At 37.4% G+C, this 16523-nt stretch overlaps 2 protein-coding genes across 4 annotated transcripts in view; one reads left to right on the plus strand and one right to left on the minus strand.

Moving 5' to 3' along the window:
* The window catches only part of appl2 (adaptor protein, phosphotyrosine interaction, PH domain and leucine zipper containing 2), a 31468-nt gene extending 17581 nt beyond the window's left edge, over window positions 1–13887 (plus strand). Inside the window, exons 14-21 of the mRNA XM_049474374.1 lie at window positions 2008–2102; window positions 2763–2912; window positions 3624–3676; window positions 3936–4110; window positions 4209–4245; window positions 6011–6166; window positions 8207–8254; window positions 8414–13887. Of these exons, the coding sequence (XP_049330331.1) occupies window positions 2008–2102; window positions 2763–2912; window positions 3624–3676; window positions 3936–4110; window positions 4209–4245; window positions 6011–6166; window positions 8207–8254; window positions 8414–8551 (852 nt within the window). The 3' untranslated portion in view covers window positions 8552–13887. The remainder of the gene's footprint in view (window positions 1–2007; window positions 2103–2762; window positions 2913–3623; window positions 3677–3935; window positions 4111–4208; window positions 4246–6010; window positions 6167–8206; window positions 8255–8413) is intronic.
* Window positions 13888–13951: 64 nt separating this feature from the next.
* Window positions 13952–16523, minus strand: part of tubgcp6 (tubulin, gamma complex associated protein 6) — a 42784-nt gene continuing 40212 nt past the window's right edge. For all 3 annotated transcript variants that reach the window (XM_049474372.1, XM_049474373.1, XM_049474371.1), the window contains one exon: window positions 13952–15631. In XM_049474372.1, coding sequence (XP_049330329.1) covers window positions 15540–15631 — 92 coding nt within the window. In that variant the 3' untranslated portion in view covers window positions 13952–15539. The remainder of the gene's footprint in view (window positions 15632–16523) is intronic.

Below are 16523 nucleotides of genomic sequence, written 5' to 3' on the forward strand. Positions count from 1 at the left end.
ACACATTTAATCCTACAATACTCTTCAGTCAGTCTTTACTAGTTTTGTACAGTTTTGTAAACACTGACTTCTATATTAACTATATTACCTGTGGTGAGTAAATTACTGCAGAGAGCTGCTGAGGTGAGTTTAAACAGGCTTATTAACAATAGCTAATATTAGTTAAACTAACGTTAGCTGGCTAAGTGTTAGAGAGATACTGTAACTGTTACTCTGTCCACTCTATTAAAATAAGTTATATGTTACAGTAACTACAGATTTTAATAAAAAAATATATATTTTCTTAGATAAACAATTTCATGGAGGTATCCCCTTAAAAAAAAGTAAGAAAAAGTAAATAAAAAAAAAACATACACATATCCTAGAATCTTCTGAAAATAACATCCAATCTGTGTGAATGTTTTGCTATAATATAGTCATTAATTGTTTGTGGTCTTGGGGCCTAATGTTAAGCTCTCCTCACCAGTAGGAAGTACAAATAAAGGGCATAACAAAAAATAATTGCGACTAATCGAACAAATAATCGGCAGATTACTCGACTACTAAAATAAGGATTACTTGCAAATCGATTTAGAAGTTGAGGAACTGCCATATTATTAGTTGACCAGTAGCAGTGCTGTATGACCAGACAACCTGCTTTTTATTTTGTTTATTTTCATCTTAGCAATGACTTTATTGCTGCACTTCACCTGTTTGCTAAAAGTCACCTGTACTGTCAGGTGAGGACATCAATACCTTAGGGCTGTTAGTTCATATCCTGAGCTCCTGCTGGCTGAGGACATTATTATATGTACAGCTTGAGAGACAGAGGGTGTGTGATATACTCCAAAACAAATATGCAAATGGACTTTGATCAGCACTTCACAGCTGCTATTGATATCCCAGGATTAGAGCTTGCGTATGCCTCAAATATGTGCATACGCTGATGAATGTTTTTCAAACATGAAGTTTTCCAAACATTTCTGGTGAGGGCTCTTTTTTTTCTCAGTTGGAAAAGCATGTCTTCTAATAATCTGATTGATTTCATTAATACCCATCTGTTTTTTTGGTATATGATTCTACATATATTTCAAAAGAGTTTTATATCTGTTAATTTTTCATTTATTATTTTACATTTTGTTTTAGGTGTAATGAAAAAGTACACTGGTAAACCTGGTTAAGGGCAATTTTTGAATCTTGTCATGATCTATGTCATGATGGACATATTTGACAATGTGCATCATGGGAAAATACAATTCCATGTTCTGTTTATGAAATGTGATGCAGTTGCATTGTTTGAACACCTGAGGTCGCAGTCCCCTACTGCAGGCCAAAGAACCAGAGGGCGTAAACAAAGGGCAGAGGATATTTCAGTCATTTTTGACTGAAGCCAATCACACAAAAGCTTTTTACTTGAAGTGGTCGAAGCACAAGTTTTGGCTCTCTAGGCTTTGACTCATGGTCCAGATCCTCCACACAGATATCCACAACAGATTTCCAATAAAGTAGTAAAATGAAAAGTAAAATGTTTGAATTTTAAATGCAGCCAACATTTAAAACATTTAAAATAGAGATACTTTAGTAAATATACACATAAACCTGTTTAAGTAGAGTAATTAATTATATTTCCTTTCTTATTCTCTGCTTGTGATATTTTAACTCTAGATTGTCTAAGTAAACAAGTGATTTATTAATTTACACTTAAAACAGGAAAGGGAGCATTTATTTTACAAGGTGAAGTTTTCATTGTGTATACACTAAGAAATAAAAAGAAGTAAAAGTCTAGTTTCAAACATCCAAATATTGTTAGAACATCTAATTGTGAATCCAGAATAGTGAATTAAATCCAATTGGTAGCAGAGTTTTTTTGTTTGTATTTTGTTTTACTTGGGTCCGTTCTGGCCTGTGTCTTTTAGCTGATTTAGTTTAATAAATTAAAGGTAATACATTTGAAATGTGGTTCTCATGGTCTGTTCTGTGTTCTATAAATGGACCTTATATGTAAACATCTTATTTTTACATTATCAGGCCGTGGCCATCAGACTGAATCAGACAGCCATCCAAGCAGTCACTCCCATCACCAGCTTTGAAAAGAGGGCAGAGGGCTCCCCCAACCCTGACAGGTCAGTGTGATACTACACAGCTTTTTAACAGCAGATATTACCAGATTAACAGATTTATGTTGCAGTGTTTTACACACAGAATTCAAATAAAACCTACACAAGTGAATTGTGAATGTTGTTTCGTTGTTTTAAGCACATAATCATCATTTGCTTAACAGTTGATTATAGTAACAGTCATCAAAAATGTTGCAAAGGCATAGTTGTAAAGTGAAAATGTAAAAAAAAAAAAGAATTACTACAGTAAAGTATAGATAACAATTTCTACTTAAGTAAGGTAACAATGTATCTGTTCCTCATCACATGAAACCTATATGTACATGAAATTGACTTGAAATCTGTTGCATGCTTTTAATGAATCAGTGTCTAATGTAGGTCTGTAGCCAGCATAGGTGTCAGATATAATATTGGTCTATTTAGATACAACCAAATATAATGCTTTTGCTCCTAAGATCATGCAGACTTGTCCTGAGTGAAAATTTCATTTATCTTTGTGAAGTACCTTTAATGTACCTGTGCGCATAATTTTAAAAGACTGTGTTTCTTTCAGTTACATTTTTTTCAGTTCTGCTAAATAAATAAAAAATATTGGAACACACATATTAGATCTATTGTGTAATTGTTTTAGCTGTGTTTCTCTTTCTCTGTCTGTACTGTGGGCAGGGCTAAACCGGGTGGGGTTGCCCCCAGCAGCACTAAGAAGTCCTCTTCTCCCCCTGAGCCTGAAGATCTGATTGCTCCAGGAACACCCATCCAGTTTGATATTGTGCTTCCTGCGTCCGAGTTCTTAGACCAGAACAGAGCTGGAGGAAGGTCAGGAGATGCATCTGTTATTTTACACATTATTCCCAGCTGCCTAGTTTTCCAGACAAAGAGAAAACATTATCTTAGAGTGAGACCTTGTCCACTCATTCACCCGTTATTATTTTTTTATGCAAGTTAATTTTGCAACCAAGTTTGACCCCAGTTTCTGCCGTAATCTGCCCCGTCCAACGTGCACATTTTGGCGCATTTAGGTTAATTCCTGTGTGAAACCAAGTAACGTTCCAAGTAAACGAACTCGTCAACTGACTTGCCAGACTGCCAGTGTAAATAAGAGGGTGTTCTTAATGACTTGCCTGGTTAATTGAAGAATAAAACAATTAAAATAAAATAAACGAAATTGGACCATGGAAACCAACTACAGGTTACTTTATTTTACTCTTGTTTATGATGTTATGCTAGTGTAATTTTAACAGAAATAATAGTTACATTTGTGGGATTCTTCTTGTGGTCAATTGTGTCGCCATCTTGCCAGTGATTCTCAAAGTCCTCTCTTTTGACTGTTTCTTGACCGTTGTGTTGAGTATGGCATTTCAGTGTAGGGATGGAGCTAAATGATAGTCTGATCTTTTATAATCCACAGTTTGTGCTTAGTGTCAACTGTATATACTGTGTGTAGACTTTATTATGTGTACATTGTCTTGCTTTATCAACCCCATTGTATGTTATTATTACATTTCTTTCTATGGCTTTTTTATGCAGACGCACAAATCCGTTTGGCGAGACAGAAGAGGAGAGCTCTTCAAGTGCTGATGGTGAGATATCACTTCAGTCTTTTTTATTACAGCTGCCTCAGATTTCTTACTGATGGTTAAGGTCAGAATGGCTCATGGATTTCTGTAATGGAGTTTATTTCAGATGAGTTTCAGTGAAAGACTTCATTTCAGCTGTGCTTAAACTCAGTGCAAACACTGCTCCTTTTGTAAAGAACCGTTGAATGGTGTGTGTGGAGCCTTGATAGCCTATCTCACAGTGTGTGTGTGTGTGTGTGTGTGTGTGTGTGTGTGCGCACAGACTCTCTTCTACAGCAGGTATTTGCTGTTCGTTTTCTGGGCTCCATGGCTGTGCGCTCAGGGCACACACAGGAAGTGATCTATGAAGCTATGAGGCAGGTGCTGGCAGCTCGAGCCATACACAACATCTTTAAAACCAGTGAGTCCCATCTGATGGTCACCAGCAGCTGCATCCGGTGAGTTTAACTTAAAGTGAAAGTTTAATTCACTGCCAAGGTCATAACAGATAACACAGAAATTGTGAAAAACATTCATATTTTGTTTCATCCAACAGGCTGATTGATCCTCAGACTCAGGTCACTAAAATTAGTGTAAGTGAAACTCTTATACTCTCTTATACTTACATACATACCCCTTAAACTTGTTCATATATTGTAACCTTACGACCACAAACATATTTAGATTTTAAGTAATAGACAGACACAAATTAGCACTTAATTGTGGAGTGGAGTGAAAATGGTTTTCAAAAATTGTAATCAAATGCAAATCTAAAAAGTGTGACTTGCAAAAGTATTCAGCTTCCTTATATTAATACTTAGTAGAGCCACCTTTCACTGCAATTACAGCTGCAAGTCTTTGGGGTATGTCTCTAATAGCTTTGCGCATCTAGAGACTGAGATTTTTGCCGCATTCTTCTTTGCAAAACAGCTCAAGCTCAGCTACGTTGGATAGAGAGCATCTGTGAACAGCAATTTCCATGTCATGCCACAGAAGCTCAAAGGGATTTAGGTCAGGACTTTGACTCTGGTTTTATGTTTAGGGTGATTGTCTTGCTGAAAAGTGAATCTCCTTCCCAGTCTCAAGTCTTTTGCATTCTCCTACAAGTTTTCTTCCAGGATTTTTTCTGTATTTAGCTTCATCCATCTTCCCATCAACTCTAACCAGCTCTGTCCCTGCTGAAGAAAAGCACCCCCAACAGCATGATGCTGCCACCACCATGTTTCACAGTCGGGATGGTGTGCTCAGGGTGCCATGTATAGCGCTTCACATTTAGGCCAAAAATTCAACTTTCGCCTCATCTGGCCACAGCACCTTCTTCCACATGGTTGCTATGGCCCCTATATGGCTTGTGGAAAACAGTGCAAACAACACTTCTTATGTCTTTTTTAACAGGGGTTTTCTTCTTGCCACTCTTCCACAAAGGCCAGATTTGTGCATGATTGAACTGTGAATTTCTGCAGGTCCTCCAGGTAGTGCTGGGCAGATTATGGCCTAAAAAAATAATCCTCGATTGTTTTACAAAAATGAAAATTTTGCTTATGTGTCACTATGACCCGGCAGTCAAGAGGCACACAGATACACAGACACAGGGAGTGAATGAACTCAAAATGTACCTTAGGTTTAAATGCCCTCCACCAACACCCAAAAAACAACTCAAAATATAACTGCTGGCCCAGTGGGGCACTAGTCGCTTAACTTGTGACTTTTAATCTTTTAAGAGTGCATGTTGCCTCAGCCTTCCTTTTACCTGTAGTGTCTCTCTCGGGTGAGGGCTGAGGCTGAGTCTTTATGCCGGTCTCAGCTGACTGCTTAATCAGTTCTGATTCAGACCAGGCTGGGACTAGGCCGCCACACGTCACAGTATGTAAAATCGCGATTAGTTGATTAAAAAAAAAATCGCATTTAAAATGTAATTTGAATTACCGTATTAATCGAGAAAATCACCCAGCACTACCTCCAGGTGATTTTCTTGGTAGATAGATACTAAATTACACACACCTGGACATTGTTAACTAATTAAGAGACTTCTGAAGGCATCTGATTGCACTGGATTTTATTTAGGGATTTCAGAGTAAAGGGTCTAAAAAAATGTTCACGTCAGCCTTTTTTTTTGTTAGATTCAAATTTTGAAAACCATGTACACATTTCCTTTCACTTCACAAATAAGTGCTACTTTGTGGTGGACTCTCACTTAAATCACAATAAAATACAAGTTAGGATCTGTTTGTGGTTGTAAGGCGACAAAATGTGAAAAAGTAAAATATTTTCCAAATTTAACACAAGTCAGCAAAAATGACCAGATCTGTTTTTGCAATGTCTATTGTTTTTCTCTTTCATTTCCTTCCTCTTTATCAGTTCCAGTTGATGGATGTCACCCAGTTTGCAGCGCATCAGGAGAACAGCAGGCTGATGGGCTTTGTGGTGGAGGGGACAGACTGGAGTGAGGGGGTGGAGGAAGGACAGCCATCCTTCAGTGCCTTCATCTTTGAAAGCAATACTGAAGGAGAGAAGGTAGCTGATCATTCTGCTGGAATGAAGGAGTCAGAGGATTTCATACAGAATCGACACAGAACACTAAACTGTTGTGAATATTCTTATAAAGAACATGTGTAGAGTAGCAGACTGATCACAGTTAGTGTGAGGTATCAGGACTCAATGTAGTGATTAAGACCAATCATTGTCACTGTGTAGGCGGTCTTTAAACAGATGAGGTGGTAATTAGGAATAACCGTAGTGAGGAGGAGGTTTCAGAACGTGAAGGTGAACAGGACATCTCATAGCTACATTAAGTAAGAGATTTCAGAACAAACGAGGTGTTAATTAGGACCAGAGTCAGAGCGCGTGCACTCTAGGATCAATCACTATCAAACTAGATTGGGATCAGGACCAGATACAGTCAGAGGGACATCTCAGTTCCAACAAAGTGATAATTAGGACCAATCAGGGACATTCAGTGGGTTGTTTTAGTACAAATGAGGTGGTAATTAGAAACAGTCAGTGTCAAAGAAAGTGTTCAGACTCATTTATACTCCCATTACTCCCATTGGCATGGATGTTAAGCAGTACACCTACTAGAAGACAGTACAGAGTCAAAATATGTGGCAATGGTGGAGGAGGTTCACACACAAGAAATACAAACATGATTTTGGTTTGAAACATTTTGGGTAAATCATGAGTGAATGAATAAAATGACACTTTTATAGTGCCTTCCTAGAAACCAAAGGACACGTTTCACACACAATCATTTGTACTCAACATTCATCCACACACCCGTAAGGAGTGGCAGCCAATAGAACACAGATTACTGCATCAGGCACTACATTTACACACAAACAAACTTACATTTAACATGTCAAATATATTACAAAATTTAATACAAATCTATAAAAATAAATTATTAAATAAATAAAACCTTTCTGGGCAATTTAGAATATTCAATTTACCTGATCTCCCTGTTTTTGGACTGAGAGAGGAAACCATTGTCCTCGTAGGAAACCCGTGCAGATAAGGACTTGAACCCAAGACCACAGTGTTTGGAGGTGAACGTGCCAACCACTAAGCCACCATGCCACTATATAGTAGTACTGTTTAGTATTAACTGAAGAAATAAACAGAATAAGAGGATACTGTTACAGTCAGGTCGTTGGAATTGATTTAGGCAAATCTGTCAAACAGAGATTAATACAAATATTTGTTATTTTTTTATACGTGTTATTGTGTGATCTGTGATAATCATAAATAAAATATTTCACCAAGACAATTATTGCAATTACACATTTTGCATCACGTGTCAAATATGGTGGAGGCTCAAAGACATCATATCAAATGTATTATTTTTTTTACACACAAAAGAAAAAAAAACACACACAAGATACTGCAATCATTTTCTGGGAGAAATACTGAAAGGTCTTATTCCATCTTTTTTTCATTCATTTTAAAATGTATAGTTGTGGTCTCTAGTATAGATGAATACCGTATGATCCGTTTTTTGCAACAACAAAAAAAAAAGTGCTCCAGTGATCCGGTATAATGCTGCTTTAGTCTGGTGGAGAAGTGGAAGGGGGATATGATAGGATTTCGGTTCTTGCTCATGAATATTCATACATGCTAACTAAAATAATGCCTCTGATTGGCTAATAGGACTGCAGCAGCGGGATCCGGACATCAGTTAGAAACGTTTTTCTGAATATTTTATTTGACTAGCTACTGCAGACAATAGAGTTTGAGAAATAATTTTATGTGCAGCTTCATATACAACCAAGAGAGACCTGTAGTATTTCACAAAGAACAAGAAAAAGTGGATTTTTAATTTCTGGAAAAATATTAAGGGGTGCCACCACTTCCGGCCATGACTGTATATGTTCACATATTTTAGTTCGAAAATGCATTTCAAACAACTGCAGTACATTTGAGGAAAATCATTTTTATGGGCAGTGTATTTTTAAATGTATTTGACACATTTCTTTTCCATATTCCATCTGGTGAGTTCCTCTATAAAAATGCATGTTTACATTTACGTTTGCTTATCCAGATTTTTTTTCCATTCCTCAGATCTGCTACACAATAAACCTGGGCAAGGAGATTACAGAAGCAAAGAAGGTGAAGTCCAAATGTGTTTATTAGTGTGACCACTCTGTAAATGTCAGTTCTTTTTATCAAAAAAAAAAAAAAAAAAAAAAAAACGTAAAACCAATGAAATGATTGCATTTTTCCATAACCTTTTGGTGAACACATGCATGTGTGTGTATTTTGCATTAGGACCCAGAGGCTTTAGCCCAGCTGATGAAGACGATGCCTCTGACCAATGACGGGAAGTTCCTGTTGTTGGAGAGCGAGACGGGTGAGGCAGCTAACGGAGGAGGAGGAGGACAGGAGGACCTGGAGTCCGAGGCCTGACCGCTCTGTACCTGCGGTCAGATTTATCAGCCTTCTCTAAGGAACTGAGCTCTAAGGAACTTCTCCTATTCTAATGAAGGCAGTGGGATGTTCTTCTAGATCCACACTCCGCTGTACTCCAATACTCCACAAACCTTCCAGATCTGCACTTAAACAACAGTTAGCCAAGCAAGTGAAACGTCCTACTCATTTCTGGATCTTAGAGAATTCAATAATGTTTAAATTAGATTTACACAGATTCCTGATCGTCTTTTCCAGTTTGCCCTGATGCCAAACTAACTTGGCAGCTGATTAGCTGATGTGCATGTTGTTTAACACAGTGTTTTAAGAATCCTAACAAGGCCTTAAAGCAGCTTACACTCTATAGCTGCTCTTCTTCATTAGAGCTGATCCTACAGGACCCTACAGCAGGAAATGGTCATACCGGTGTCCTGTTAAAACAGGTTTTTGAGAAATAGCTCTCTGAAAGTCACTACAGAGTTACAGAGTTCCCTTAAAATATTTGATTTACCCATTTTCAAGGCACTTATACTTCAGTGGCAAAACTGACACCCCTTGTTTTATGTATTTAATGTTTATTATATTTAAACATATGGACATCTGATCTTTACTTGAACAATGGTAAAAGAATAATAAGAGATAATATAACTAAACACATAATGAAAAATGAAATGTATTTCACAAGTAATTTGCAACATTTTATCGCACAGAAAAATAACACTATGTTCTCCAGTAGCTGGTATTTACCCCTCTCTGACATCAAATGTGAGAAAGTTTTTTCCCACTCCTCAATGCAGGATTCTTTCCGCTGTGTGATGTTATGCAGGCACAGCCTTTTTTTTAAATCACCTCCCAGGTTTTAACATGGCAATTCCAGAACTCTTCATTTTTTTTGTTCTTTTCAACCATTGCTTGGTGGATTTACTAGAATGTTGTGGGTTGTTGTCCTGTTGCATGGTCCATCTCTGCTTTAGCTTCCAAACCAAATTCAGCTGTATTCGGTTTGGAACGAACATGTCTTCTGTCCCTTTCCCCAAATAATTCCACTTTAGTTTGTGCTTTGGACAGATGAATCCAATGTCTGAGGGTTAAATAAGCTCAAATACGCTTAATCTGTAGCTGATTTAAATTTTTAGCAGCGTTCAGGAGAAATACATGTTTTTTTTCCAACTTTTTTCTGACATGCAAGTTACATTTGTGTTAATATATTTTAAGTTTTAAAAACCATGACTTCCGTTTTGTGTTTAGTTACGTTATTTCCGTCTCTCAGAATCGTTCAAGTGAAATCTAATGTTCATATGTTCAAATTATTACAAATAATAATAATAAAGAAAGGTCTCGGTGGGGTGACCTTATGGTTTAATAATTGTAGTAGTAGAATCCCATGCAGATGTTAATCCACAGCTGGGCTTGCGTTTAACATTTAACAGAAATCTACTTTGTTCTAAGCACAGAATGTATCGGCAATCATGTTTCCTATGATTCCTGTGCTGTTTAACCAGCAGTGAAGCTCAGTCTGTACCAATAGATTTTTCCCATGAGTTTAAAACTATTCTGTCTATTTTGGCATTGTGTGTGTGTGTGTGTGTGTGTGTGCGCGTGTGTGTGTTGTGTGTTGTGTGACAGTCTGCTGCAAGACAGCTTCTTGACCAAACTGATTTGAAGGTGGTGTGAACTTGTTCTGAAGTACTTCTGTTTAAAAAGAGAGAATAACAATCATATTTTACATGTCATTCCACACATCCTCCTCAGGTCCTTTTTAAAACATCTTTTACATTCTTTTCACAACACTTAAGAGCTGTTCATATTTAATCCACCTTTAATAGTGTATCTATAACTAAGCGCAGCGCTCTGTTTACAGTAAATGATACGCTTATTTAGGTTTAATTTGCAGTTTACAATCATACTTTATAAGGGTATAAAACACTATGGCTATGTTCACATTACAAACCTCAAATCAATTCCTTTTTTTGCTCAGATCAGATTTAATGGGTTGTGACTGTTCAAATTTAATAAATGTAAGTGACTTGCATCTGTTTGTAACAAAAATAAACCTATTACTGAAATGGCATCAGGTCTGACATGTCCACACATCCCTGAAAAAATATGACCTTTGTCACATTTTAGGGTGTTTCTATATCTGAAAGTCTAGACCAGAGTTTGAACCAAGGATCATGTGTTTGTTACTTTGTTTAAAAAAAAATCACACTGCAGTTTAGTGAGCAGACTAAAGAACTTCCCTACATTCTGTAGGGAGCTGCTTCTCGCTATAGCTTACTTACAAATGAAAGTCCAGACCAGAGACTGCACCAAGTTGGTTATGAGTTCAGTGAGTTGCTTTGACCAGGTCAGGGCTCTTGCACCATTTTGAAAGTCACATTTAATGCTTTTTAAGACCTCAATAAATATAATTTAAGACCCAAAAATGTGGGCATAATTTCTAAATGTTAGCTAGCTCTCCACTTAGTTAAGTTCTCTCCCTGCTAATGTTAGCTAGCCCTCCGCTTACCTTAGTTCTCTTCCCAGTAAAGTAGTTAGCTTGCTGCTAAAGTTAGCATGTTTTCCCGCTGGCATTAATTGCACCATCTGAAAATGTAATACCTACAGCAAATGTACAGTATGTTTAAGACAATTTAATTTATAATTACACAGATTTTAAATTAAGACATTTTTAAAGGATTTTTAAGGACCTGCGGGAACCCTGCAGGTGTTGTTTGGAATTCTAGCTCTCTGTCTAAATCTGACACCCCTTTGCAGACGTGCCGCCCGCAGCAGTACAAGTGTAAAAATGTTCCTCAGATTCCTTTATTTCTGTTTATAAATAAGGGTAGTTACTGTAAATAAATTAATTCCCAGTCTAAGCGTTTGTCTTTATACTGCTGCATCATGTACATGCCTACCAAGTGGAGTCGGATTTCGGCACAACACCAATTTTTCTTTCCTCTGGTTTGTTTAAAGACCGTCTCAACTTCCTATAATTTATGTAAAAGTCTGAACCGTCTAGTAACGCGTTTTCCAACTGCAGACGAACCGGACCATGGTTCAGTAGATCCAAACTGAGACCCCGTCTTTTGGCTGGACCAAACTCTAGTCCTTAGATCAGGACTGTGGTTCAAAGCCCCTTTCAACACTTGCTACTTTGGTTCGGACCCAAATAAAAAAAAAAGTCCAGACCAAACAATATTGGTGTGTTGTCAGTTTGACGTGTTATAAGGGGTTAATCTACAGTTACAGTAGCTACAGGAATTAACACTGTACGCTGTTGTGCTGATACTGGTGTGTGCACATGAAGAGGGGTCAGATTTTTAGAACATCAGTTCTTTTTCTTTTACTGATGCTGAATAGTTGCTGATACCATGCCTCAACCTCCTGGAATTGTTCCAAAAGCCTGAACTATCTGAAAAAACATGCTTTCACGCTGCAGATGAACCAGACCATGGTTCTGTATGCCCACCTCTTTTGGTTGTACCAAACTTTGCCCATAGTTCACAGCTGCTATTTTAGTTTGGACCAAATAGGTACTCTGTAACAACATTCTTAGGCAATAAAAAAGCAGTTTGGAGTTGATTTTGTTGGTAATGTGAATGTAGCCTATGACTAGCAGTATAGAGTGACTGCTCAAATTGACATTCATTATTTCTTTATTTTAATACATTTAATATCAAAAGCAGGGGTTTTCTTGTAAAAACATGAAGTTTTGAAAGCTCTTCATGTCAGAGCTACACTTACAACATTTACACTCCAACCTTAAAACAAACATTCCACCCAACTTTGTTTTAGTGGATGTTAAAAGATGGATTATGAAGGTTTTTTTATTTTTATTTTAGCATCTGTGGCTCCCAGACTGCACCGGTTCTGTTTAAAGGGCTTCTTTTCTATATTCCTTTAAGTTTAATCTGCTTGCTTGGCTGTATTGAGCTGTTTCCGCTTTATTATTAATAATAATAATAATAATAATAATAACAACAACAGATATAATGAGTGTTGCACTTCAGTATTGTACATAAAAGCAGACAATATACATGTGATCCGCCCCCAAACAGTAATTACTGGCTTATGTAAAAACGGTGGCCATTCGATGCTTTAACTGAAAGCAAGCTGTTAAGAGAGGGTTCAGTGGGTGGATGATAGGATCTGGCTTATTTTCACTGTTTACTGGAGCCTGGTGAAGACGAGAACAGACTGAAGTGCATGTAAACATGTCTGTTTCTCAATAACAGCGTCGTCTGTTTTGTCTGCTGTAGGATTGGACCATCACGAGGTTTAAAACAGCAAATAATGGTATTTAAACATAGTAGGGGTGTAACGGTACAGAAAGTTCACACCTCAGTATAAACCCCACGGTTCAGTACTTTTACGGTACGGTTGGTGGAAAAAAAAGGAGGCTGGGTATTCTGTATAGTCTCACCTTTATTAGCTTCATATTAACAATGAATCTTCATTAAAATCATGTTTAGTTTTTTGGGATGGAATGTTGTGACAGGGCTCCAGCACTTTTATTATTAAAAGCTTGAAACCAGAATTCTCCTCTACTGTCATCATGAGAGGCTCCAACTTTTGGATCTTGTTAAAACAAATAATGAGCATTATTTTGCCGCTTTATAAAAAAACAAAAACAGCAGCATTACTTTAACTAATGCTTAAACTACAAATATTTTCCCTAAGAATATTACTGGATGCATTTCAGTGTGTCAGAGTTCTTTTTAAGAAATAACAGCATTAGATTGTTAAAATTAAATGATATTAGTGGTGTCAATCACTTAAAAATGAATTAAAATCATGATTAATTTTTTTAATGCTGGAATAATGTAGTGTGGTTTAGGTCTGACAGACTAGATTATTTTGGGCTGTATTTTAATATATCAGAGAGAGAGAAAGAGCAAGCAGAGACAGACGGCGTGAGTGAGAGAGAGAGAGAGTGAGAGAGAGAGAGAAAAAGTGAGACAGACAGCGTGAGAAAGAGAGAGAGAGAGACAGTAAAAGTGAATTATCAGCATTTCTGCGTGCACCAATAGCAACAGTGCTACAGCTAAACTTTCCAGGTTCTGCATTTGTTCCGCATTACATTCATTAGTTCCACAAGTCTCCTCTGTACCGCATATTCTGCGTGCGTTAGAAGTTTGAGGTGTGCAAAGAATACACGTACCGTTACACCCCTAGGACACACTGGGGAGGGGCTTTAAGAGCAGGAGTGTGTTTGGTTAGTTAAAACTTTTGGAAATAATGTTCGATCTTGCAAAGTCTGCTGCCTAGAGGGCTTTGCATGTTTTGTCTCGGTCTTTTCTTAAAACAACATCTGTAATAACCTTTAAATAAAGCTATGTGAGGATTTCTAATCGGCTGAACGCGTGTGCTTCTTTGCTGCTCATAATGATGTATGTTTAAAATAATGGGACGTAATGAGGAATCAGATTTTTATTTACATTTACATAAAACAACACAGTAACAAAACAGGCCAGAGTGCATGTGGACAGATCATAATGTTGATTTCACAACTAAGGTTTAAGATACTGCTCAGAAATAAATAGTTGTCTCTACAAACAGCTTAAATAAAAAACACTGTATCAGAGCAGCTTAAGAAGGAACCCAAGCTTGTTTAGAATACCTGAATCTTCATTTTCTTCAACTCTACTCCAGAAGAGAACCCTTCCTGCAGATTTTGGATCCAACCCTCATCCATCTCATCGGATCCAATCACTAATTACTGCTGTAATTATCAGAATAGGGAGTGTTAGGCCGTGTCCACACATATCTGGATTTGTTTTAGATAATCCAGTCCCCACACAGACAAAAATACTGTATTTGAGAGTCAGCCAGTAACACGCACATGTAGTGATGTCAAGGTTTTAATTAAAGGAGAAATCCAGTGTGAAATGGACTTGGGTTGTAGTGAAACAAGATAAGTACAAACTTTTTTGTGGAATAACTCACTTCCTCTACCCCAGCATTCCTAAATCCAGCACTTTAAGCTGATGTTCCCAACAGGCTTACAATGCTAGAGATAGTGGAATAGAGTTGCCCATGCAAATAAATGTATATTTCTACACTATTCATGAGCTCAAAGTAGCTCCACATTTCATTGGTAGAATTCTGAGGGGCCTGACATTTAAAACGAGGAACTTAGAGCTTTGGAAATGCACAGATAGTTTATTAAAACACTGTTTATACACACGATACCTCCAGGTAATTCTCGGGGCATTGCCATCTTGAAATGAACTTATGATAAATGGAATGACGAGCATGAATTAATATGTAGGATAGAGGAACAGATTGCAAATCTAATTCTGTGGAAATGCATGAATATTATACATTAATATTTACAGCAACAGCTGTAATAATTCCTTTTGCAGTTTATTCCCCTATCTTACCTATTTGTTTGTGCTCGTCAGTCTCTATGCCCCCATCTCTAGCATTGTAAGCCTGTTGGGAGCATCATCTAAAAGTGCTGTATTTTGGAATGCTGAGGGTGAAGGTAGGTGGACTACTTAATAAAAGTTTATACTCCATCATGTTTCAATATACATTACACTAAAGTTCATTTCACACTGAATTTCTCCTTTAAGCTCAGTGTTCCCTGTCCACACAACAATACTAAAAGTGTTTATTAAAATCACATTTTCTGTTATTATTTCTGTGCGGATGTGAGGCAAAAAACAGGCAAAAACCCCCTGTTTTGGAGCAGAAATCTGCAGGAACGTAGCTCTTCAGGAGAAGGGCTGAAGACCACAGATATAAGACTGTCCAGACGTTATGTGACCATTAACTTTGTTACTTTTGTAGCTCTCACACTAAACACACACAACCTGGTGAAAAAAAAATAGCTGCAACATTTCCAAGAGCAACACCATGAACTGCATAAAAGCACATCATATTTACACACTCAACTTACCGATGGCAACATGGGGCCAAAGCAGCTAAAGAAAAAAAAGCCAAGTTCATGAGCACTTCACACAGACAGACCGACATGCAGACAGACAGACAGAACCTGTCACGAGTCTTTGTAGTAATTGTTAAAGTTGATGCGCAGAAGAAAGTCTTCTAAATGTGGCTGGTATCCTTTATCCACCAGCTTGGAGACCACTGTAGACACAAACACAAACATATAGAGACTTAACACAAAATCATTTTTAATTTATGTGTATTCATGTTTTTTGGATGTTTGCAGCAAGATAAATTTAGGTCTGCATGTTCAATATTACATTATTTTTTAGTCAAAATTAATAAGCCTTCAGTCCATCTTATGTTGTGGAGAGATTAGCTGGCCAGCTAACAAAATGCACCCAGTAAATAATATTAGATGTAACCTGTTATTATTACTTTTGGTATTTATGTGCTAGACTAACAAGTCCGCTGTAGTAGTTGTTATGGAGATGTTAAACAAACTCGGTACTAAAAGAAACACTTAAAATCCTTTAATTTCCCCCCAAATCATCACTGCATCATGTAATTCGGTGCACCGTATGTATGAATTCAGCGTTATACAGGAGTTTTAGTTTAGTTCTCCAGCAGTTTCAACATTAGCTGCTAAACGCGCTAAGCGCTAGCTCTTTGGCCCTCCAGAGGTGATTATATCGGACTGTAGGCTGCTGCTATCCTCAGCAAACGCTGCTGGAACAACATTAGCATTACCTGCTAGTGGTTAGCCGCTTATGCTAATGCTCCCGTTTCTGTGGAAATCTAGAAATCTAAACTTACAGTAAATAAACGAAAGCACTTAACTCACCCATATAAACAGTTTTTAGGAGAGAAATCTGTGTAGATTAACATTCAGTGCTTGTCTGACTCGTATAAATGTTTTTTTTTTTTTTTTTGAATTACAGTTTTGATTACTTAGCTTCACTTAGCTTTACAGGTCACCCACCCAGCGGCCAGACCTGCTGAATCCTTACTAATCCGTTGTGCCTTATAGTGCGAAAAATATTTCTCAGTTTACTAGTTAGTTACAGGATTTACAGGAGTCAGTCACTAAAAC

Source organism: Astyanax mexicanus, chromosome 2 (genome assembly GCF_023375975.1).
Source record: "Astyanax mexicanus isolate ESR-SI-001 chromosome 2, AstMex3_surface, whole genome shotgun sequence".
NCBI classification, from domain to species: domain Eukaryota; kingdom Metazoa; phylum Chordata; class Actinopteri; order Characiformes; family Acestrorhamphidae; genus Astyanax; species Astyanax mexicanus.